The sequence below is a fragment of the Canis lupus genome, chromosome 23, assembly GCF_048164855.1.
Source record: "Canis lupus baileyi chromosome 23, mCanLup2.hap1, whole genome shotgun sequence".
NCBI lineage: Eukaryota > Metazoa > Chordata > Mammalia > Carnivora > Canidae > Canis > Canis lupus.
In genome coordinates, this window is record NC_132860.1 from 9850271 (window position 1) to 9876337 (window position 26067).

The following is a 26067-nucleotide window of genomic DNA, read 5'->3' on the forward strand; positions in this document are numbered from 1 at the left end:
CACACTAAGCAATCACTCCCTGTTTTCCCTTTCCCCATGTCCTGGCAACCACTTATCTGCCCTGTGCATTTGCCTATTCTAGATATTTCATACAAATGGAGTTTTCCTACATTATGTCATTTTTTATGTCCGGCTTCTTCCACTTGGCAAAATGTTTTCAAAGTTCATCCATATTGTAGCATGTATGAGTACATCATTCTTTTTATGGCTGGGTAATATTCCATGGGATGGATGTACCACATTTTGTCTGTTTATCAGTCTGTGGACTTCTGGGTTCCATCTTTTGGCTATTGTGAAGAGAACTACTATGAACATTCATGTACAAGTTTTGTTTGAATAACTGTTTTCACTTCTTTTAGGTATATACTCAGAAGTAGAACTTTGTGCTCATATGGCAATTCTGTGTTTAATTTATTGGTGAATTAATAGTGTGCTTTTGAATATCTTTATTAATAGTACATATAGATCTAAATAGCTCTATTTCTTTGAACAGTTTCATAATATTTTGTCATATGGCTGTCTGTTTCCTGTTGGGAGACATTTAGGTTGTTTTTGTTTTCTCGTGCTTATAAATAATAGTGGGGAGAACATTGTTATGTGAAAATTTTTGTGTACTTCTCTAGCAAGATAAAGTAGAATACTGGGTCAAAAGATACGTGTTTTCAAAATTTATATTGTTAAATTCTTCCCCAAAAAAGTTGTTCCAATTTATATTCTCACCAACAGTATGTAAGTGTTCCTGTTTGCTTTCTTTTGATTACTTGTATTCTTTTTTTTAATTTTTTAAAATATTTTATTTATTCATGAGAGACACATACAGACAGAGAGAGAGAGAGGCAGAGACACAGGCAGAGGGAGAAGCAGGCTCCATGCAGGGAGCCTGACGTGGGACTCGATCCCGGATCTCCAGGATCACACCCTGGACTGAAGGCGGCACTAAACCGCTGAGCCACCCGGGCTGCCCATATTCTTTTTTTAAAATTACTTTTATTCTAGGTTAAACATAGCTAATGGGATCATTGTCCTATGACATTTTGATCATGGTTATTATGTTTATTATGTTAATCATGTTTACTAGGATATATTTTATCCTTTATAATAATAGTATTTACCATTTTTCTAAGGAATCAGTAACATATGCTAGGTACTTTACATATATTCACTCACTGTTACTTTATTTATAGATGGCTCAGAGAGATTGTGGCTTAGGACATTCAGTTAGTAAGAGGCTAAACTAGGACTTCAAACAAAAATTTTTACCAATTTCTCATGATTCATTCCAGAGGTATTCTGTGCATATAGAAACATAAATGTTTGTGTGTATGGGTATATGCATGCATGTGCATGGAGAAAAAAGTGTTTAATAGTTATAAACTTTAAAATAGTGTGTTGTTGACATATGGACAAAGCAAAAATGTGCTCAATAGCCAGTGGTTCTTGAAACATAGCTTGTTGATTAATCACCTATCAGAATCACCTTAAAATTACAGATGTCTGGGGTTCATCTTACAGATGCCTGGGAATCTCCATTTAGATAAGCAACTTTATAAAAAAAGCAGCTTAGGTAATTTTTATACCCATGAAAGGCAGTATTCTAAAAATTATACATAGTGACATAATTGCAGATTATAGAATCAGCATAGGGGAGTATGACCAACATTTTAGAAAAATGAACTAGAACAATAGAAAATATTACAGTAGTATTAAAGGAATTTTCTGTGATGTTTTTATTTTTCTATTATATACATGTATTGTGTTTTGGGTTACAATAGAAAATGTATCTCATGGCATGCCCATTTCATGGCATAGGTCATGATCAAAGCTTTGAAATTCACTGTATTACAGTTGAAAATCATTGATTTAAGCCCTCCTCTCCTTTCCCCCTCTATATTTACCCCAGGTAAATACTTCTTCATTATCCTCAACATGCCCTTCATACTTGAAACTGGAGTCACCTTCTCTCTAGGAAACCTTCCGGAGTAACCCTTTTGCCAAATCACTCATTGCTCTTCATGATTTTAGTATTGGTATGTGAAATTTATGTTGTATCACTTTTTTCTCTATCTGGGACATTTTATCAAAGATACGCCTTTTATTCTTAAGACAATCCTCTCTAAAGATAGAGATATGACATAACACACAGAGTTCATGGCCTTAATTTGCCACATATGGTAAATCTTAGAAAAAGTCGCAGTGTAGTTTATACAGCTCCAAAACCCAGATCACTGTGGCAGTAATTGTTAAAGGCGCTCATTTGAACTGAGGAGTGATTCCCTACCTTATCTTTTATTTATTTATTATTTATTTATTTATTTATTTATTTAATATATATTTTATTTATTCATGACATACACACACAGAGTGAGAGGCAGAGAGACACAGGCAGAGGGAGAAGCAGGCTCCATGTAGGGAGCCTGACGTGGGACTCGATCCCGGATCTCCAGTATCACACCCTGGGCTGAAGGCGGTGCTAAACCACTGGGCCACTGGGGCTGCCCCCTACCTTATCTTTTAATATGAGTGTTCTTTTTAACATTAAAACAAAAAAGTCTACCTCTGTTCATCAGACAAAAATATCCCTTTTAGTCATTGACTGAAATAATGCCTAAAGCTATTGGGAAGTCATTCTTTGGTGGTACTCTCCCTCCCCCCCCACAACATAAGAAGATTTTTGATAGCTGTCATCTCAACAGAATTTCTAAATTAAGGGTCATCATCATTTCTAGAATTTTGTATCACAGTGAAGAATAATTTGAAAACATATTTTTATGTAATTTTTATTATAGTTAAGATGGCTTAGCACTATACCAGAGAAATAAAAAACACTTGTACTGTTTCCAGTATATTCAGACTGATACAGCTAGAATAGTTCAGTGAGGTCTCCACAGCCTTTGGATCTTATTATTTGATTGCCTAATTGTCCATGGTTCTGAATAAATAATTCAGCAATGATTTAAAATGAATGTATTTCATTTTTCAGTACATCATTCTCATAATCTGAGAACAATAATATATCAGAGCATGAAATCTTATTTGCTGGATCCTTTGACATGCTTGATACTAGATTGATATTCCTAGTATAACTGTAAGCAGCCACTGGTCTAGGGCCTACGGTTTGGGAACCAGTGGCTTGGCAGGAAGGGGTTTTTCTGGGCTACCTATGCAGCTGGATAGAGGTAGGAGGTTTGTGCCCTGGGAATCCAGATGGTCATTGGCCTCTGACCCCCTTATCACTATGCTAATAAGTAAGTGGTAAAGTTAGATTTGGAGCAGGCAATCTCATTCTGAAGCTCTCCCTTCTAACCCCTAAGCCCCTAAGATACAAGTATTATATCTAGGGTAAGGACACTATGTCACTCACTTTGTGTTCTTTGGGCCTAATACAACTACCTATAACATGACAGAAACTTTAGAAGAGATTTATTGAATTAATTATTATTGGATAAACTTTTATTTTGATCCTTAACCTATAATTTATATATCTTTACCTAGTCATGCTTAAAGTTCTTACCAATTCTCTTTATAACTGTAAAATCTTTTTCCCCATATTAAATCACCAACTTCTTTTAAATCAATTTTATTTTGTATTCAAGTATAATTAACATACAGTGTTATATTGGTTTCAGGAGTATAATATAGTGGTTCAACAATTCTATACATTTCTTGTTTCTCATCAAGATAAGCTTACTCTTAAAAAAAAAAATAAGCTTACTCTTAACCCCCTTCACATTTCACGCGTGCATGCCCCCACCCACCTCCCCTCTGGCAACCCTCTGTTCTCAATAGTTAAGAATCTCATTTTTTGTTTGTCTCTTTTTTTGTTGTTCATTTGTTTCTTAAATTCCACACAGAAGTGAAAACATACGGTATTTGTTCTTTCTCTGATGTACTTCACTTATTAGCATTATACCCTCTAGATCTATCCATGTTGTTGCAAATGGCAAGATTTCATTCTTTTTATGGCCAAATAATATTCCACTGTATAAGATAGCTAGATAAAGATATGTAGGCAGGTAGGTAGATAGGTAGATATCCCATCTTCTTCATCCATTCATCTATTGATGGACACTTGAGTTGCTTCCATATCTTGACAATTGTGAATAATGCTGCAGTAAATATAGGGGTGAATAGATCTTTTTGAATTAGTGTTTTCTTTTTCTTTGGGTAACTAGTAGTTGAATTACTAGATCATATGGTAAGTTTATTTTTAATTTGAGGAACCTCCATACTGTTTTTCCACAGTGGCTGTACCAGTTTCCTTTCTCACCAAAAGTGCATGAGGGCTCCCTTTTCTCCAAATCCTTGGCAGCATTTGTTATTTCTCATCTTTCTGATTTTAGCCATTCTGATGGGTGTAAAGTAATATCTTATTTTGGTTTTAATTTGCATTTCCCTGATGATTAGTGATGTTAAACATCTTTTCATGTCTGTTGGCCATCTGTATGTCTTCTTTGAAAAAATATCTATTCACATGCTCCCTCTGCCCATTTTTAATTGGATTGTTTGGTTTTTTGGTATTGATTGGCATAAGTTCTTTATATATTTTAGATATTAACCTTTTATCAGATATATTATTTACAAACAACTCCTATTCAGTAGGTTGCCTTTTTGCTTTGTTGATGGTTTTCTTTGCTGTGTAATAACTTTTTATTTTGGTGTACTACTATGGCTTAGTTTTGCTTTTGTTTCCCTTGCCAGAGATAACATATCTAGAAAAATGTTTCCACGGCTGTTGTGAAAGAAATTACTGTTTTATGTTTTCATCTAGGAATTTTATGGTTTAATGTCTTCGTATTTAAGTCTTTAATCCATTTCAAGTTTATTTTTGTATATGGTGTAAGAAAAGGGTCCAGTTTCATTCTTTTGCATGTAGCTGTCCAGTTTTCCCAACACCATTTGTTGGGAAGAGACTGTCATGATATATTCTTGCCCCTTTGTCATAGATTAATTGACCATAAAAGCATGGGCTTATTTCTAGACTCTCTCTTCTATTGGTCTGTGTCTTTATTTTTGTGTCAGTACCATATTGTTTTGATTACTACAGCTTTTAATAGATTTTAAAATCTGGGATTGTGATACCTCCAGCTTTGCTCTTTTTCAAGATTGCTTTGGCTATTTGGGGGTTTTTGTTAAACCATCATCTTCTAAGGGAAGATCTGAGAAGGAAGAATGCAAGAAAAATATTCTGAGTGCCTACCAGGTACGAAGAATTTAGTTGCCTGTGAGGCAGTATTTACCAAACCTTGTCGTGCATGAGAATCACATGTAGAGAGGCATTCCTGAGCTTGTATTTCCCCCTTATATATTTAAGTAAATCTTCAGAACATGGGATAATCTGTAATTTTATTACCTTCCCAAGTTATTTTGAAGTACCCAGCCTAGCATTTAAGAACTGCTGCAGGTGACTGATAGAAATGGAAGACTCTCTACTTAGTCAGAAGCAGCTTAAAGTTAGGTATAAAGATACACATGCAAGATGTAAACAGTAATTCATGACAGCAAGAGAGTAATGAAGCAATCTATGATTAATTGCCTAGAGAATGGCATAGACAGCACTCTTGGGGTTGTGTGGAGAGAGATACTACTTTCAACTCAGTAGGATTGAGATATGTGCCAGATCTACCAGGATTAGGGAGATTTGGATTGCCATGGAGAATAGGGGGTGAGGATGGGAAACGTAGGTATCAGTAAGTGACTAGATCTTGGAGATGGACAGATGAGTAAGACACAAACAATTCCTGCTGTCACAGAGCTCGTAATGTAGTAGGCAGTTGAACACATATCTATCTAACATGTGGTGAGTACAGTGAGAAACATTCCAGATAGAAAGAATTTGGATAAAGCCCATATCAGGAAAATGAGAGAAATATGCTGGGGTAGGATAGGAACCAATTCAGCTTGAGCCAGAGGTTTACATGGAGAATATAAAAAATACTAGCTTCTAAAAAAAAAAAACAAAAACAAAAACAAAACAAAAAAAACTAGCTTCTAGGCTGAAAAAGAAGAGAGTAAAAGCTTGGGAGCTTGGCAAATTTAAGGAGTAGGAAGCTTTTCTTGTGCTTTCAAAATCGTATCAGGCAGCTACTTGTTTATTCACAAGGCAACCTTGAGAGTGAGGGCATTTGTAGCATCAAAGTAGAGAAAGTTAAAGGGGTGGGGAGAAAATAAATCATCCTGGCAAGATGGGTTGGGACCAAATTCTAAGGTCATAAATTGAACTGTTCACTGATACTTGGTAATATGGACAAGTCACCTAATCTCTAAATAATCAGTTTCCTATTGTGGGCTTCAGTATAAGGAAAATTCTGTTAAAAAATAAAAAAAAAAAAAATGAAGGGACACCTGGGTGGCTCAGTGGTTGAGTGCCTACGGCCGGGGGTGTGATCCTGGAGACCCAGGATCGAGTTCCACATCAGGCTCCCTGCATGGATCCTGCTTCTCCCTCTGCCTGGGTCTCTGCCTCTCTCTCTCTGTGTCTCTCACGGATAAATAAATAAAATCTTTTTTTAAAAAATGAACTAAGACATTTTATCTTGATTTTCCAACCATTTTTTTTCTTCTTAGAGTAGAATCCTTAGTAAGTAAAACAGATACAAACAGAACTACTCTGCTTGGAGAGGTCAAAGGAAACAGTATGGAGCTATGCCTACCAGCCTTCTTTCCACTTATTCCTAATCCTTCCACATGGCCTCCGAGTCATTTTCAAGGAACTCTAGGACTCCTAAACTCACAGTTTAAAAATCAGTGATGCAATTGATTATAGGTTCATTTTGCCTATAGTATATTACTTATTTTTCCTAGGAAAGTTGTACATCACAGGAAGAAACAATATCCTTGTTTATAGGTTCTGGATCCTGTACTTTATTGCTCTCTTCCCCCCCTTGGGATACACTCTTGCTCTTAATCATCTTTCTGGAAGCAAACCCCAGCACTTTGTATACTCTGATGGATATAGAATTGATCTGGAGGCACATATGCCCAGAAGCTCAATACTTGTTGGAAAAAAAAAAAAAGAAAGAAAAACAGAACTTGATTAAAACCTAGATCTCAAGCTCAGACTGTTTCTTTTTATTCATTAGATTTGTCTGCCTCTGCTCATTCCAAGGTGGTGATCTTCACAGTCAACTCTTTGGGTAGTTCTCAGTCCTACCTAGATGTGGTACAAAGCAATGTGGATATGTTCAGAGCCCTTGTCCCAGCTCTGGGACATTATAGTCAACATGGTGTCCTGCTCGTTGCATCTCAACCAGGTAAAAGGTTTTATTCTAAGTTAATCTGACAGTCCAGTGCATCAGTAGAATTGCTATTACTGATAAAAGTCCTAAAACTAGATTATAAAGAAACAGCTAGACTATTCAAATTGCTCTTCTCCTGAACAATACAGTACTGACATAATCTTGTCAACCAGTTGCTTCTTATGACTGGCAATAACTAGAAGGTTACAACTTACAGTTTTTTTTATGTAATACCACCATCATTCTGTTCCAGGTTTTTAGCCATGTCTCCTTCAGAGAGAAAATGGTTAAACACCCAAGAGAAAAATACAATGGCTTATGTGAAAGATCTTTTGTTAACTGTAAAGTATCATAAAATGTTGGCATGCCAGTGTGCGTTTTTCACTTTTTGTATATTACAAGTTGTTTTTAGAACTGTTTTACTTTAAAAAGAAATATTTTCAAAGAATTAGGTAGTATTGGATGGACTCAAATTGGTGAACAGGGTTTCTTAATGTTCCCAGTATAAAGGTATGCATTTTACATGTTTTCCTATAGTAATTGGTTGAGGGACACTGGTCTCTTTAATTCCTGACATCCTTTTGGCATGGCAGGAAAAAAGTAGTTGTGTTTGTTCATAATGTTGTGCTGTGTAGCAGTAGTATGTGATCATTATTTTAATTTATTCAATTTCTGTTTGTTGTTGTTGTTGTTGTTAATTTTTATTTATTTATGATAGTCACACACACAGAGAGAGAGAGAGAGAGGCAGAGACCTAGGCAGAGGGAGAAGCAGGCTCCATGCACCGGGAGCCCGACGTGGGATTCGATCCTGGGTCTCCAGGATCGTGCCCTGGGCCAAAGGCAGGCGCTAAACTGCTGTGCCACCCAGGGATCCCCATTATTTTAATTTAAAGATAGAAATTCACCTAAAGATAAAAAATGAGAGCTTGATCAATGAAAAACAATTTATCTTTTTCTGGTTTTCTGTACCAGTTTTTATCTTTCTTATTTAATTAGGAAAATATTTAATTTTCCCACTTTTAATTTATATTCAACTACAAAGTTACGTAAAATCATGCTGATGCCTGACTGTGATTTTAATATACATTAAAAATACGATTTGCCTCATGGTGCATTTTGGACCTAGGAAGAATATATAGAAGCTGTACTATACTTACTAAATTAATCACTGTTTTATTTATGAACTAGGCTGGAAGTATATATTTTAAAAATCTTCATACTTTCACCTTGTGTGTGATATTTAGTGGAAATCATGACGTATGTGACATGGAAACTGAGTGCATTTCCTGCAAATCGAGTGATCGGAATTGGATGTAATCTGGATTCACAGAGACTACAATATATTATTACAAATGTTTTGAAGGCACAGACTTCAGGAAAACAAGTATGGGTTGTTGGTGAGCAAGGAGAAGCCAAAGGTAAGAAATACATCTTAATTAATTATACTGATAAGCGAAGTCATCAGTGGCCACGATATTCAGATACATCTGGAGATTCCAGAATAGTGGAACTTGCTTGGCTTTTGTTTCACATTTGAGCGCCTTCTATGTACCAGGCCCTGCATCGTGAATAGACACTTCAAGTGTGTCATTCTCATTCATTTATTTTTCCATAAGTTTAAGATTGGGCAAGACCCCTTAGTTTTATGTTTTTTAATTGAATTTCAGAGTCCAGGATTAATTTGAAAGTTTAATTTTCTAGAGAGCCATGTTTAAATGAACCCTAACGCATGTACAGAACTTTTTCCTTTCCGCTCCCCACACTATAGCCTTGCTTACCTTTCCTGAGTTCAGACTTTCTCCCTAGGGCCATACCTCCTGTCTGTTTCTCACCTTTTTAAACAGAATTTTCACGTTTTGTTTATCCTTATGACCTTTTTCATCAGCCCACTTTCTCTCTTCCTACCACAAAAAGCATTCAGTTCCCCAGATTGGAAAGCCCTCTTTCCTATTCAAAAAGAATACTTTCCCTATTGAACTTGAAAATCTCTTCCTTTATCCCCTTACTGTTTTCCGTTATGCTATAAAGTCAAGTTGATCAGCTGACAGAAGTGCTGTTTATCCTCATTTTGTATAAGAGTATATAAGTCCTACTCTTTACTCCTGTGTAAGACAGTAGTATGATATGAAAGAGGTATAGGGGTGCCTGGGGGGCTCAATCAGTTAAGCATCTGACTCTTGGTTTCAGCTCAGGTCATGATATCAGGGTCGTGAGATCGAGCCCCACATCAGGCCTTGCACTTAGCGTGCAGTCCGCTTGAGATTCTCTCTCTTTTTTTCTCCCTGCCCCACCCTCTGTTGGCTCACTCTCTCAAATAAATAAATAAACAAACATAAATAAATTATAAAACATAAGTAAATACATAAAAGTAATACATAAATTAAAATATATATAAATACATAAATATACATAAACATATATGTATTTATTTATTTAAAGAAATAATAACGGTCAGTCCATAGTCCCACAAAGCAAATCACCTTCTCAAAACCATTTCCTTAGAATTTAAAGCTTCCTATATGCTTGGATTTCATTAAAACAAATTATTAACAATGGTTGTATCTGGACTAAAGGAAACTTTGAAAAATGTGTACTTGTCAGTATTTTCTAATTTTTTCATTATGGGTATGTGGTATTTGTAGAATTTTTAAGAAAAATTTAATAAAATATCGCAGTATTTAAATCTACGTAAATTGGTACTGGCTACCTAGAAAATTCAATGCTAGGAAGACCAAGGCAGTGGGATAAATAAACCTGTATAAAACCTGACATTGTGATTGAGCAGGATGACTTTTCAGGCTTAAAATGCCCCGACACTAGACGCTAATCAGCAGGACCCTAGAAAAGGGTAGCAAGCAAAAACTCGGAGCAGATATATTAGAATAAGGAATGTCTAGGGTTGCAAACACACCTGAGACCCCATATTTTACTCACTAGTACTCTTTGAGTTCTGGTCCACGTTGGTCTCTTCCTTTTTTGATTCTTGCAGCTCTCCCAGTTAGTTTGCTGTTTCCCCTCTCATCTACTTTGTAAATGATGCCAAATTAATAATGATATTAGCCAGAACTTTACTGTGTGCTTTTATGTATGAAATCAATCTTCCTAAATTATATTCCTCTTTTCAAAAACCTTCACTGGCTTTCTCTGACCAAACTATTAAATTCCCTTGGTTGGCATTCAAGAAGTTCCAAAATATAGTTCTAATCTTCCTTCCTTGTTATTTTTGAGGAGGTAGTAATGTTATATTTGAGAGCTGAAAGGGAACCAAGGGATCAATTACATTTTGTTGTAGGGAGCCAGCAATGGCTAAAGAGATGGTAAGAGTGATCTACCCAAGAACCTGGAGTTTTTAGGATCAAAGAAGGACTATAAAGCCCAGGGCTTGTGCCTCCTAGCCCTACCCCACAGCTTTGTTTTAGCCACAGGAAACCTTGCTCTTCTCCCACTGTCAGCATGTTCAAATTTCATCCTTCAAGGTCTAGTTCAAGCCCTCCTAACTCACACTGGGAAGCTTTCCTGATCATATCACTCACAACACAATGATTCCTTCACCCCTTTGAGCTAAAAGCTATTGTTAACTGTATGGTAATTAACCATATAACCGATAAACATGACATTTACTCTTTTGTTAAACTGCTGTTTGTTCTGACCCAGCTTGAATATTTTGTGTGTATATCTTCTCCTTATTGAAAATGTAAATTATTAAGCTGTTCTCTTAGTTGAAAACATTATAAAAATTAAATAGTACAAAAAGATATATGTAGTAAAAATCAAGTCTCCCTTCTATGCCAGATACCTAGTCTCTCTCCCTAGATTCCAGCAGTTACCGGTCTCTTGTGTAACCTTCTGGAAATGTTCTGTGTGTAGATAAGCATATATATGAAATATTTTCTAGGTAGCCAATACAGCATATCAATCTGCACCTTGCCCTTTTACTTACTGATATGATGTGGAAATGATGCATAATAACATATACAGATGGCACTCATTCTTTTAAACTACTGGATACATCAACATTTATTTAACCAATCCCCCTAATAAGTTCCAATTTTTGAATGAATAGAAACATTTCACAATATGGTTGTATTAATAACTCAAATTGTAAAGAGTAAATAAAGGATAGTGAAATTGATAAATAAGCCTCAGGCACTGTGCTTTCGTGGGAGCTATATTGGTAAGAACCTGCTTATATCTAGCACAGGAAATGACTATAACGGGAAGCAGCATTGACTTACTTGCTGTGGGAGTGGTTCATGGGAAGTAGGATAAAAACACAAGGAAAGGATATAGTAATTCTTTCTTGAGCTCTCAAATGGGAACTAGATATAGAGGAATGGAATGTAGGTACCTGTGAATTGGGATCACTTAAATGTAATATTATGTACTATTTGACCTATAATAAAAGAATACATATAGGGTATAAAATATGTTTTAAAGGGACACCTGGGTGGCTCAGTGGTTGAGCATCTGCCTTTGGCCCAGGGCGTGATCCTGGTCCTGGGATCGAGTCCCACATCGGGCTCCCTGCATGGAGCCTGCTTCTCTCTCTGCCTGTGTCTCTACCTCTCTTTCTGTCTCTCATGAATAAATAAATAAAATCTTTAAAAATATGTTTTAAAACATAATAGAACAAATATTCCTGAATCTACAGTCAGTTAAAAATATTACCAATACCACCCAACCCATCCCCCTGTGTCCCATCTAGACACCACCATCAGATCATTTTTTATCCTGTCTTGTACTTTGTTTTACAGATAGTCCTATACACCATAGGAATAACTTACCCCAGCCCTGAAGCCAGAAATGGCTAGAGGCTCCCTCTGCTGGTTTCATGTGTAAACATCAAGGGGTTGTATTTTTGCATAAGTGCCATCACCGCAGTAATAGTAATTATAATTACTTTTCATTGAAAGCCTACTATATGTATTAAATGTGTTACATATCTCACTTAAAAGTTACAAACACCCTCTGAAGGAGTAGTGATCTTCCAAATTAATAGATGAGGAAGCTTGAGACTCCATGAGGTTAAGTAATTTGCCCAACATTACATATCTATTAAGATTTGAACCCTGCTCTGACTCCAAAGTTGTGCTTTTTCCTACCCTGACTTACTTAATTTATCTAAAGCATTTAGTGCAGTGTCTAGCACAGCATAAATACTCAGTAAATAGTAGTTTCTATTGCAGCGATTGGCAAGACAGTGATGAATAGAAAATTGGCAAAAGGATATGTAAAATTACACTTTGAAGTAAAGTAACATTAGGACTTGGAAGCTGTTATAAGAATAGCAGGCGTGCAAATAAAATTAATCCTCAAGTATTTCAGTGACAGCCACAGCCTAGAAGAGGAATACAGGACATACAAGGCCATTTAGGATGAGTTTTCTGCTTCCCTTCTCTCACCAGCTTCCTCTTCTGCTCTCCTGCCAGGCATTCAATGCTAGTCATAGGGTCAACTTACAGCTTTCTGGAGTGTTTCATGCACTCTCATGCCTCCTTGCTCTTGCACCTGATTCTTCCTTTCCCTGAACATTCATTCACTTGGCTGACGCCTGCCTGCCCTTCAAGATGGGGCTTGAATGCCCCTCTCCCAGGAGCCTTTCCTAGGTCTTCACATTAAGTAAGTTCATGCCTCTGTTATACCCATTATCACACCGTATTATAACTGCATATTTACCTTTCTGCTTACTGCTGCCTAACTGCAAGCTCCTTGACCCTGGAATGCCTCAGTAAATGTGTTCTGAAATAATGTTGAAACTGTCTTGTTGTGACTAAAGGTCATTCATATTAATACACACACACACACACACACACACACACACACACACACTGCAATTAGATAGCAGAACATATGCTTTGGAGATGCTGTTTCCAGCTATGATATTAACATCATATGTAAACTGCAGATAACTCCTTCAAATGATGGCTTAGAAATCCAGGGGCTGGATCTCAGAACAGAATATTAGATCATCTGCTTTGAACATCAGTCATATACAAGGGAATGTGTTGTATGCAATGGAAAAGTTTCCCCATGGTCATTGTTCATTAAAATTTGGGGGGCCAGAGGATTGCTGTTTTTGGGAAATGGAGCCAGAAAGATAATGATTGATTAGTTACCATATTTTAAAGGGCTCCCTAAAATAGGTTGGACATATATTTAGGAAGTTCGAAGGGCTGGGCAGTAAATGAACAAAAAAGTCCACCTAAACTTAATTAAAAATTCTAATGACTGTGTCACAAGCAAAGTTGAACACAGTGAAGTTTTCTCCCTCTCCATTCTTTCCTCCTGGCTCTTAGAAGTACGACTCAGAGAGGAAAGAATGAATGTGATATACATGCACACAAACACACTCATAACTTTCAGATTTTTTTGTGCCCTTTCTCAGCATTCTTATTTCTCCCTTGCCCTTTTTTATTCATTCTTCCAAGGTCTGTAAAAATGCTGTATTTCATTTAGCAGACATTTCCCCCAATTTTCTATCTATTGTGACTATCAATAATGTACAGAAAATTTTTAGTAAGAAATTCATATATAACCATTCTAAGTAAAAAGTATTTTTTAAAATCTCTTAATCTGTCCACATATATTTTTCATATAACAGTTTTGGGTTTTGCTTTTTTTGTCTTAATGTAAAAGCGTAAAAGGATTATTTATTTATTTATTTATTTATTTATTTATTTATTTATTTATTTATTTCTAGCCCTGAAGCAGGGGGAGGGACAAAGGGAAAAGGAGAGGAGACAGGAGACTCTCCATTGAGCATGGAACCCAATGTGGGGCTCAAGTTCGTGACCCTGAGATCATGATCTGAGCCAAAATCAAGAATCTGAAGCTCAACCCAGCTACCCAGGCACTGCTTAACATACAAGCTTTTACATTTTTTTTTCGTTTTTTTCAATTTAACTGTTGCAAGCATGCTTTGATAAAATTTTGGATTGTGTTGTGAAGTCAGTTCTGCATCATCTCCTGTGCATTCTATACCATAGTTAAAAATACATGAGAGGACTCAAAAGATCACATGGCCCCGGTCTCCTGCAAGCTTATAATCAGTTTGAGGAAGAGGTATCTGGATGCATATGTTGTCCTTTGTTGCTGACCCATCACTAAATGGCCTAATTTTGAATGCAGTGTAGAAGACTTATATGTTGGGGTGCTTGGGTGGCTCAGTCAGTTGTGTTTGACTCCTGATTTTGGTTCAGGTTGTGATCTCAAGTGTTGTGAGATGGAGCCCCAGGTCAGGTTCAGTGGGGGGTCTGCTTGAGATTCTCTCTGTGCTTCCCCCCCTGCACTCTTTCTTTCTCTAAGATAAATAATCTTTTAAAAAAGACTTCTATCTTAAACATAGTCTTTATATCCAAATGTATTTTTATTTTGCCTACCCCAGTACAGGTTTGTGTCAAAGAATGTCTTCACACAGATGAGAAATAGATGAACATTAGGAGGATTTCAACATGTTTCTGGCAGTTTCTATTTAATACTAAAATGTAGTAAATGTCCAATTTATTGTATGTATTAAATGTGTAAATATCCAATTCATGCTCATAGCTTTGAATTTTTGAATTGTTTTTATAAATGATGTAATGAAATGAAATGGTAACCCAAAAGATCCTCTTAGCAAACAGGACCCTGCCTCTCAGGAAAAACAGCTGTGGAAATCGAGGCAAAATAGGTGACCAAATTATTCCTTACCTGGTGAAAGAAATTATTCTCATTGTGTTCCCAAATGGAGCAATTACTAAGGGTTTGCAGTGCTTGGAAGTCTATTATACACAGCCTGCTGAGCAAAGAAACTTTCTCCTTGGACAGTAAAACGGCCCTTGTAGAACTAGTGTTGATGAGAGAACACAGATCCTGCAGACCGCAGATAGGCTCTGGGAATCATGTTTTGGGGGGATTGCAACTCCCAGGCGGTTGGCACAGCCTACCCAGTGCCATCAGTGGAAAACTATTTCTAGAAAGGGAGGAAAGTATTTAGTTTAACACAGAGACCCTTGACTGCAGATGATCATTTATCACATCTTTATCCTAAGGGAGTTGTTGGCAACTTATAATTAATTTTTCCTTTAATTTCTAGTGCCTATATGGGGTGGCCAAGAAGAGGTAATGAGTCATAACTCTCAGGTGCGGTTGTCCACCAGGTAACAGTGTCAATTTGCATTTACCCAATTGAAAATCATGTACTTCATAGCTATCATTACAACTGTTCACACAGCATGCCCTTACCAGGCTTCTGCCAGCAAACTTAGCTAGTATGGACAATTCCAAAGTACAAGGGAATAATGCTTTCTAGTCTTTAGTTTTTTATCTGAAAGAAGATCCAGGAGTGGTTTGCAAATTTTATTTTACATACACAGTGGACGCATAAAGGATGAAACAGGTTTCTTATTTGTAGTCCGTGATTTCCTGCTCTGATAGGTCAACATCTGAGGATATTACGAATTTTCTTAATGTAGAAAGAATTTGTCCATATCACTTAAAATTAATACAGGGGTGCCTGGGTGGCTCGTTTAGTTGAGCATCTAACTCTTGGTTTTGGCTTAGGTCATGATCTCAGAGTCATGAGATCGAGCCCCACATTGGGTGCTGTGCTCAGCAGGGAGTCTTCTTGAGATTCTCTGTCTCTCCCTCTCCCCCACTTACATGTTCTTTAAGTAATAAATCTTTAAAAAGTAATATATATTTATTGATCATACATAAATACATTTGGAAACTACTCTAATATGAATGGATAAGCCATATAAGTTCAGGGAAAAATAAAAATAAATAAAAAATAAACAGTATTGAGCAAACCACTGTTTATTAGGTGCAAGCCCTCATCCATACCATTTAGTATGGGTGACACAGGGGATCCCTGGGTGGCTCAGCAGTTTCGCGCCTGCCTTTGGCCCAGGGCGCGATCCCGGGACTCCGGGATCGAGTCCCACATCAGGTTCCCGACATGGAGCCTGCTTCTCCCTCTGCCTGTGTCTCTGCCTCTCTCTCTCTCTCTGTGTGTCTATCATGAATAAATAAAAATAAATCTTTAAAAAAAAAAATAGTATGGGTGACACAGTAATCAAATCTCACAACTAAATGTACAGATAGATCCTTCTTTTACCTTTGATCAGCAATCTTCCAAGGCCTGTGCCCTACAGTTTGTACTCCACACATTGTATATTTTTATGCCATGTGTTGTCTTACCATCACATAATAACATACATTTCTGCAGTTCAGTAGAAATTTTTAGCTTTTTAAACCTTCAGCTTAAAGACTTTTAGACTATAACTGGAAAGAATATCCTCTTACTGCGAAGAGTAGTGTTTTATATAATCCATTCCGATCTGATTCTGTGTAATCCCGCATTTATAAGGAAAGAATTATAAAAGGAAGAAATCAAACATGTCTATTTAATTTATATCATTTTTATTATTTACGAAGAGAATGTGTGCTATTATAAAACTCATATATTGCAGATATCTATAAAAGAGAAAGTGAAAAGCTGGGGGTAATCCCACTCTCCAGAGACAACTACTGTTAACAGCTTAGGGTGCACATATCCAAATATTTTCCCAATGCTTATGCAAACATTATCATTATTATTTTTATTATTTGTAAAATAATAAATGTATGCTATTCATATTATCTTGAAACTTAAGTTTGTTTCCTTTATAATAAATCTTGGACATTTTTCCATATTACATATAAATATACCTCATTCCTTTCTGGAGCTATGCAGTACTACATTTGGATAGTGATTTATTGAACCACCCACCCCTCTTTTGAGGAGTTGTTTCCAGAATTTTTGCTGTCTCACACAAGGCAAACATGCATATATATTTGCATACTTGAGCATTTTGTAGTGGAATAAAATCCCTCAAGATTTTATTTAATCCCTCAATAAAATTCTAGATCACATGTTGTTAAATCTTCCTCCTAAAAGATTATATTACCTTCCACTCTCAACAGCAGTTATGGGAATGCCTGTTTCTCTGTAGCTTCTCCAAAAGTATTTATCAATCTTTTTAAATTTGTCTATTTTGATAGGTGACACTGGTGTATTATTTTAACTCATATGTAAGTATTAGTAGATGTAAGCTGCTTTTTATGATATTAAGCTATTTGTATTTTCTCTCTGTGAATGACCTGCCTGACATTTTAAGAAAAGTTTAATCATTAGATTATTTGTAGGCTTTCCTGACAATTGCTATATAACTTACTTCTGAATCAAAAAATTAATACCTTAAATGGTCTAAAACTGAATGCATACTTTGTTAATTTCCTGAGTTTTTTGTTTTTGTTTTGGTAACCTAGAGCCATGGAACTGTTACGGGTTAAAGGTCAAAGATCCTGGTCTGTTGGACTATCAGTAGCTGACCTGGTTGACAGTATTGTAAACGATAAAAAGAAAGTACATTCTGTATCAACTTTAGCAAAGGTAATTGCTATTTTCGTACTCTCATTGTTTTAAAGTTTTAAAATTTTATATTATTAATATAAATCCAGAAAAAGTGCTGCTCATACTAACTCAAGTGTCTTCTGTTATCACTATGTTTTAGAATAACACACTGGAGGAGACAGTTTGATCTAAGCCCTGTCCTGCTTGGTTATGGGAAGTCTGGACTTCTTCCAGCTTTCTTCTCCTCTTCCCACCCAATGTAATTTTGGGGAAGGCTCAAGAAATGTTTGTATATTCCATAAAGTTCTTCTGGTTGTCACTTAGCACCTCAGCCATTCATGTCACCCCAGACTGACATGCCAGCTTGTCTTAGCTGGTCGTCAGTCTGCTTCTCCAGTTCAGTTTGACCTTGACCACTCTGTCCCAAGCATAAACCCTAAAGCACAGCTAAGACGAGGCACAAATGCTTCACCACATTTTCTTGAAAACTTCAAAATATCAGGAGGGAAATAAAACCTGGAAAGGAAAGCTTAAAACAGGTTACTGTATTTAACTGGGCCCCTCCCCAGTCCACCCCGATCATCTTTTTTCTCAGCCTCTGACCCACTACCAGCAGGCTTAGTTCACCTCCCCACAGAGCGGCTGTCTCTGAACACATGCCTCCTGTCTCACACACATTTTCTTAAGTAATCATGAGTTTGGAAATTAAATGAACACAACTTTTTTTTGTTTAAGGTTGAAACAAAAGTTCAACTCATATCTGCTTTTCTACTACAACTAGAAAAGCAGGGAAGTATCCATATTTGTGATACTAATTTTTTGCAGTGGGATGCCTGGGTGGCTCAGTGGTTGAGCATCTGTCTTTGGCTCAGGTCATGATCCCGGGGTCCTGGGATCGAGTCCTGCAGGGAGCCTGCTTCTCCCTTTGCCTATGTCTCTGCCTCTCTCTCGGTCTCTCATGAATAAATAAAATCTTAAAAAAAATTTTTTTGCAGTGACTTAGCACTATCATAAACTCTTTTTTTTTTTTCAGGGATATTATGATATAAATAATGAAGTGTTCTTAAGTTTGCCTTGCATCGTAGGAACCAGTGGGGTATCTGAAGTCATCAAAAACACAGTGAAGGAAGATACAGTGACTGAGAAACTCCAGAGCAGTTCATCATCAATCCATGATCTCCAACAACAGTTAAAACTGTGATTTTAAAGTTGTTACCAGGAAGGAAAGGTCATTTAATTTTGCCAACATATATAGGGTTGAGAACTTCTATATCTTATTACTTACCCTTACAAACTGCTTGGTTATGGTAGGTTTCCAGTTAGCTTTGTAATTTGAAACCTTAGGGAGTTAGATAAGGAGGGGGGGAAAATATAATTTTCTTTGTTGCTCTTGAGCTATCTAAACCATTCTTTAAACCTCAAGCAGAAGTAGACATTCATATACAATATGCATCATTAAAATTTATGGATCCTCAACTAATAGCACACTCAGCACTTTGGGAATATTTTGAAAGTAATATATTTTTAAAAGAAAATGACTCCTTGAGTGTTAAACACAATACGTTGAAGGGCCAATATTGATTGACAGAGTCTGCTAGGGGTACTTTCAAAAGATCCCTGGCCTAAGGTATTGTTTCTTCTTTAAAATATATTTGGTAGTTATGAGAAAGCATTTTATTTTTCCTCTTCAAATTAATTAGCTACCAAAAAATTAAAGAATTTTATGTGCACTTTCAAGTTTTTGATATGTGTACTTTCAAGTAGTAAAAGGGAAAGTGAAAATTTTTAATATTTGAAGAAAAAGTGTAGTTAAATTTCCAATGGGGCTATCCTTTCTGAAATTTTTTTTTATAACCTCTTCTTGGGCTATCCAATAGATCTCCAACATTTTAAAAGCCTATTATGTTATTAGTATCATAGAGAAAGATGTATTTTTAGTGGAAATAGACTATGAAAAAAAGCCAAGCAATTTACTTTAAAGGTAAAATATGAGGCTTTCATAAAAACCAATAGTCCTAAGGGGAAGAGGTAAGATGAACTGGCTGTTCTGAACAGATCCACTCCTGAAGAACCACTCCTGAAGAAATGATTCAGAGTATGCTTGCCTTATGGGTCAATAACAATAACTTCGTATGTGAAAGCGTATTATTACAGATGTGACACACAACTAATAGTAATAGCTAACACTAACACTTCTATTTCAGGCAGGATGATGAGCACTTTATTATTTTAATTGAATACTGAAAATAATCCACTGAGGTAGGTTTTATCATTTTATAGAGGAGAAAATTGAGGTGCGCAGGTGTCACGGCCAAGGGGCACTTATCCACACAGCCTCTTCTTTTTCTAAGTGCTAGAAGGAAGAAAAAGCCTAACAGCCAAAATAGTTATCACAAGACCATAAAGCTGGGGTTCTGTACACTATGGCAGGATTACTTCTACTCTCATGTAGGGACTGTCTTTCTTTTTTATTCCAACAGAGTTTTTTGAAAGGTTGATTCCCTGACTTCCCAGACTTGCCCTCAGCAAACAGCAAAGGAGAGTGTGCAGGGAGACAGGTGTTTGCTTATTTATTTATTCGTTCAGATGGCATTGCCTGGAAGCCTACAACATACCAGGCTCTATACTGGGCACTGCAGATACAGTGGGGAGCAAACCTGGACTTGGTGCAAGCCTATGTGGTCCATACAATGTAGTATGGAAGACACAGTCATCAACTCTCCGAACTAAATGTACAATTGCAAGTATAATTAGTATTGTGAAGAAGTCCCAGGGTCTTTGAAAGCATATAATGGGTAAATCCAAACCTGGTTGGAGAGATAGGAGCCAGGTGGTTTATAAGGGGCAGACACATCCTAGTTAGAAACAGTGAAACGAATGCCGATTTAATAATGGATGCTTATAATGAGCTTAAATCAGAATGAAATTATACTCAGTGTCTCATGTTTAAGAAAGTAGAAAAATATAGAATACATTTGGAAAGATTCCCATGAGAATTACCTAGGGAAAAAACCATGGCCATTTGAAGAGATAAGGAATTAGTTCTGTGTAAGTTCACTAGGTGGGTAGGTTATATTGGTGTTACTCTTAACAATGTATCCTCACTGTTGTGTTGCATGAAATAGGGAAGTAAAACTGAAAGAACCATTTCTTATATTTGTCAAACTAGCCTTTTCTAGTATCTGTGATCTAATTAGAAATTAGATAATTTCTAATACGCTCTTCAACCTAACTGCAAAACACTGTGTAATAGATGAATTACCCAGCATTCACTCTATTAATTAGAAGTGAAGGTCAATGAATGCAATACAACATACTTATTGAGCATCTACTGTTATCCCAAGTACTGTGTTAGAATTTGAGTATTCAAAGTTGAGTAATAGCCTTTGCCCTGCGGAAGCCCACCATATAGAAATAATTGTCAGTTATTTCCTTAAATGTTGAGTATTATCAGTCATGTTGTAAGTACCATATGTAAGTCAAGAAGCAGTCTCACCACTACCTCACTATGATTTGGTGATAATTGCCATTCACGGTTCTTCTGTTTAACTTTCACTTTTTCGTTTTTCCAAAATCATGCAGCATCTGTTTTTGTTATGATTTTTAGTGGGGCTTGGATTAAAATGCTTTGATTTTGTGATGCAGAGATATTTTATTTTCCAATTTACATTGTAGCTTTCCTTAAATATCAAGAACAATGAGTAAAATAAACTTTGACTTTAAAATCACCAGAAGCGACACCTGGGTGGCTCAGTGGTTGAGCATCTGCCTTTGGCTCAGGGTGTGATCCCAGGATCCCGGGATGGAGTCACACATTGGGCTCCCCACAAGGAGCCTGCTTCCCCCTTTGCCTATGTCTCTGCCTCTCTCTGTGTGTCTCATGAATAAATAAATAAAATCCTAAAAAAAGAAATCACCAGAAGATGCCTAATTTGTTGAAAGAGTGGAAGGAAATTTATTCAGTTTGAGAAAAAGTTTCTTTCATACAATTAATACAGTACCCAGGATATTTATTTATTCTTAAGTGCAAAATTAAGAGACTGGCTTTTGTTCATTGTTTTCAAGCTTTTAAAAATTACTTTTAGCAAAAAAAAAAAAAATTCAAACAATGTATTACCTGCACTTCCCAATTGATAAAAAGCACAGTTGCTTTGAGGGTATTTCTGAATTAGCCGTGGCTCTAAGACCAGTTTGAGAACTACTTTGCTTTTAAGTGACACAAAAGGGGTGCAGTGGAAAGACAGACTCCCCTATAGTTAGGGTTGATAGAGCTGTGTGCTTAACTAACACATGGTGTCCATATCCAAAAACCTGATACCTGTTGGGTTAGCCTGTGCCTGTGTGTTGGCAGTAATCTAAGATACTTCCACATGGTTTCATTTAGGCCCTCTGTTTGTCACCTCACATGTAGATTTAGAAGGGGCGAGACTTTTCCTTTTGTCAACCTTGACTTCTCTTTGGATGTGAAGAAAGCAAAAGGCAAAAAGAACTCCACGAAGTGGGGAAAGACTATCTGGCTGGCCAATCCCAACCTGTATCTGAAGAAGCCAAAGAGAAACAGCAGGCTTCTGGTGAACCAAAGTTACCAGGAACCTCAGCAAGTGGGACCAAACGGAAAAGATCTATGAAAGAAGGCGAAGCTTCCTGTTCAGAAAAGATAGCACAAGGCAAGAATACAAGAGTAAGAATTTGGAAGAAAATCCCAGTTCCTCCATTACCTTTGAAACTGTCACCACCCAAGTTGCTTCACTGAGACATCCTGCGGGCCTGCCTGGTGCCAAGAACTCAAGCTGAGCACCTAAGGCCAGAAATTAGATGTACAGAAGCGAATCTGCAAATATGCTTACCCAGATCAAAAGAACATTCCTGTCACCGCAGAGGATGCCAAGATTCTCACACAGACAAAGAAGATTGATGATGGACAAGGGGGAAATGTCTCTGGAAAGTCCTGGAACAAAGATACCTTCTGATGGAACCACCCTCCTGAAGTGGCTGCCCCGGAGGGGTCTCCTGCTTTCCTAGAGTGGGTCAATACTGTTGTGACAACTTTGGCCCCAAATGCCACGTTTGCCTTCTGGTCCAGAACTACAGCCCGCGCTGGGAAGATGGAAACAGTGGCATCGCCACAGGAGGCCCATGGTGTCAAGTGGTGTGGTCCATGGGAGAAGTATGCCTGCAGACACAGAAGGTTGGGTTCACCTGCAATTTCATGCAGGACAAGCCTGGGTGCCTGAAAAGCCGGGAGAGTATGCGCCCTCTTCTTGCTCCCCAGTTGTAACTTCCCACCCCCACAGCTGGAGGACAATATGCTGTGCCCTAAATGTGTTCCCAGGAATAAGGTGTTAATGAAAAGCCTCCAATGAGCTTTCAATAGCACAAAAAGGGACACAGCTGTGATTATAATCAATGGTACAAAGAGAACTACAATCAACTCCGTGGTGCCATTGATGGCCGGACTGTAGGCTGCTCACACCTTCCATGCTTCCTGCTTACAGGGACACAGGCTAGGGCATCGCAAATGTTACCCTCCAGCCTCCACTGGGGCCTGTGGCTTCATGGGTTGCAGATGCAGGGGCTCTTAGGTTTTAAATTGGAAGAGCATTTCAGAAATTACCATTCATTCTACTCAATAAGAAGAAAAAGTCATTCATACTACCAAAAACGTTTACCCTTCTGTAATAGAAGTGACCTTAACTTTTATTTTTTATTATTTTTTAAAAGATTTTATTTATTCATGACAGAGAGAGAGAGAGGCAGAGACACAGGCAGAGGGAGAAGCAGGCTCCACGCAGGGAGCCTGATGTGGGATTCAATCCCGGGACTCCAGGATCAGGCCCTGGGCTGAAGGCGGGCACTAAACTGCTGAGCCACCCAGGGATCCCCCTTAACTTCTTTTAAAGTGGAAACCTGAGCCTCGCCTGGCAAAGGGTTTGGGGGTGGGGGGATGGAGTGGGAAGTACAGGTGTGCTTCCATGCTGGATTTCTCTGCAGTTCTAACTCCTCCAGAGATGGCTACACCTTCTTAGGTTCAGGACTTCAGGCTGCTGAGTATTTTAAACCAAAGGGAAAGCTGTTTCTTTCCCACTCTCAAAAACATACTTTATTTTTTTTTTTTTTTTTTTTTTTACATACTCTTAATATACAAAACATTTTTTGATGTTTTCTTAATACCTGAGACCTCTGTGGTGTGTCTCTGGGATAATAATATAGAACACTTTGCGGGTTATTTCTACTTGTAACTATCATGTGTGTTTCTAATGCTTAAAAATATTTAAGGGTAAAATAAATAAATAAATAAATAAATAAATAAATAAATAAATAAATAAATAAATAAAAATAAAAAAAATAAAAAAAATTAAAAAATAAAAAAATATAAAAAAAAATATTTAAGGGTACTTCTGAATAATAAATTTATAATGTATTAGATTTTAAATTGTATATCAAAAAAAATAAATTGTATATCATCTATTGTATATAGGAGGCCATATGCATTGTGGGCAAATTATTAATATTCTTAACTCAGGATTAAGCCAAAAATCATGATTTTCTTTGGCATGATTCTTTTTTAAAACCACTCAAATGAAGTATGAGTAACATTAAAAAAAAAAAACCTATACATTTAATGTATATAATTTGATGAGTTTGATTCGTTTAGAATTTTGTGTCCTTCCTAAATTTATACTGCTGTGGTTCTTAGAAAAGATTTTTCCCCACTTGTGTTCTTATGGCAGTTTCCAGCATTGTTTTATTGTTGTGGAATTGGAAATCATGAGATATTTTTCCCCCTCTAATGTACTGGAAGTAGTCAGGAGGAGTCAGAAACCTTGTAACCATTAGGATATGGACAGATTTGGGCAAGGATCCTCAATAAATGTTAAAAATGTCAAAAAAAAAAATAGAAGGGGCTTAATACCACAGCCTGTTCCTCATTAGCACTCAGCTAACATCATGCAAACGATCACACTTCATCCTCAAACCCAGGCTTTACAGCGCCCTGACCGACACGGTGTGCTCCTAAAACTGGCGGTGGGAGCGACAGCGACTGACGATAAACGGCCGCGAGGAACGTGCAGGGACGGCAGACACCGTGGCCATCAAGCACCCACTCTTGCTCCGTACGAGGAGGACCCGAAGAGGAGCCTGCCCCCCACGGCCTGGGCGAGGCCAGCGGGCAGGCCGCCGCGCACGTGCGGAGCGAGGCCCACGCGGGTGCATCGTGCTTCGTGCCACACGGGGGTTCTGACCGGGAGGAAGGGCTTCCGGGGGGGTCCGCGCCTGGGCCCCTGCATGAAGCATGGGGAACTTTTATGCTTAAAAGAACAAGACCTGAGAGCCCGGCGCCGAGCACCGTCTGAGGCAAGCCTCTCATCCCAGGAGGCAGGCAAGGGCTCTCGCCTTCCGTTATCACAAGGGCGAGCCTCCCAGCAGGACCTTCCCGCTCCCCTCCCTGCGTCTGCTCCGCTGGGCTAAGGCCCCCGTGGGCCCCCCGCTCGTCTTACCCCATGGCAAGGCTTCGCCCCTCGCGACGGGCTCCCCCGACGCCTGGGATCCGAGCCGAAGGGCGGGCGACAGCCCTCCGCCCGCGCCGCTCCCGGCCTCCGCCGCTCGCCCCGGAAGTGACGTAACGGAAGCGGAAGAGCCGGCCTGGCGGCCGACTTCCGGTCGCTAGAGGCGGGGGGGTGGGGGGCCGGCTCCTAGGTGTGTGACTGTGTGGGGCGGCCTGGGGCGGCCCCGGAGCGGCTGACCCTCTGCCTGCGGGGACGGGAGTGGCGAGGCGGCCGCCATGGCGGTGTCGGAGAGCCAGCTCAAGAAGATGGTGTCCAAGGTGAGTCCCCGGCGCGCTGGCCGCCCGGCGCGCGCCCACCGCTGCCCTCGGCGCCCGGCGGGGCCTGGCGGGGCTCAGCGCGGCGCGCGTCCCCGGCGGCCCGAGGCCCGAGGCCCGAGGCCCTCTGCGGTGCTCCGGCGTCTCTGCGGCCCCGGGCCCGGGACGCCGCCGCCGGGCGGGGGGGCGGCGGTCAACAAAGGCGCGGAGCCGAGGCCCCCGCCCCCTGCCGCCCGGCCGCCGTCTGCGGGCGGAGCTGGGAGCGGCCGGCCCGGCTTGGACTGAATTCTCCGTGCGAGCGGGTCCTCCGCTCGCGTCCCCGTGGAGGGGCCCGTCCGCCTTCGCCCTGCCGGCCCGGCCCGGCCCGGCCCCCAGACGTTGTGCCCTTTCCAGTTTTCCGCGCCTCCCGCAGCTCCGCACCCGACCGCGGAGGTCGGGGGCTGCGGGTTCGATGGAGTCGCTTACAAGTGAAAACGTCCGGGGGAGCCTAAATACGGGCCCCTCGACACCTCCACGAGTTCATTCCATGACAGTTTCAGGCACTTAGATTTTCTGAGACAACCGGTTTTGTGCTTCTTGCAGCGCAGACCTGTTTGCTTTGAATCTATAGTCTCCAACCGTTCAAGACCAGGA

General features: G+C 38.9%; 2 protein-coding genes, 1 long non-coding RNA gene and 1 pseudogene across 17 annotated transcripts in view; 3 read left to right on the forward strand and 1 right to left on the reverse strand.

The window, feature by feature from the left end:
* The window catches only part of UEVLD (UEV and lactate/malate dehyrogenase domains), a 50987-nt gene extending 29462 nt beyond the window's left edge, over positions 1-21525 (forward strand). For 6 of the 15 annotated variants that reach the window (XM_072793827.1, XM_072793835.1, XM_072793831.1 and 3 more), the window contains 5 exons: positions 7080-7250; positions 8482-8655; positions 15312-15375; positions 17528-17651; positions 18646-21525. In XM_072793827.1, coding sequence (XP_072649928.1) covers positions 7080-7250; positions 8482-8655; positions 15312-15375; positions 17528-17651; positions 18646-18813 — 701 coding nt within the window. In that variant the 3' untranslated portion in view covers positions 18814-21525. Of the gene's footprint in view, positions 1-7079; positions 7251-8481; positions 8656-15311; positions 15376-17527; positions 17652-17772; positions 18101-18645 lie in introns of those variants that run through there. The other 9 variants (XM_072793833.1, XM_072793829.1, XM_072793834.1 and 6 more) reach the window with 7 other exon arrangements.
* On the reverse strand, positions 16623-25495 carry LOC140614697 (uncharacterized). Its single transcript, XR_012015490.1, has 2 exons — positions 25112-25495; positions 16623-18128 (listed from the first exon to the last, which is right to left on the reverse strand). It is a non-coding gene; the product is annotated as an uncharacterized lncRNA (long non-coding RNA).
* On the forward strand, positions 22237-23274 carry LOC140614695 (developmental pluripotency-associated protein 4 pseudogene; annotated as a pseudogene).
* TSG101 (tumor susceptibility 101) overlaps positions 25259-26067 on the forward strand; it is a 42308-nt gene continuing 41499 nt past the window's right edge. The window contains exon 1 of the mRNA XM_072793837.1: positions 25259-25437. Coding sequence (XP_072649938.1) covers positions 25396-25437 — 42 coding nt within the window. The 5' untranslated portion in view covers positions 25259-25395. The remainder of the gene's footprint in view (positions 25438-26067) is intronic.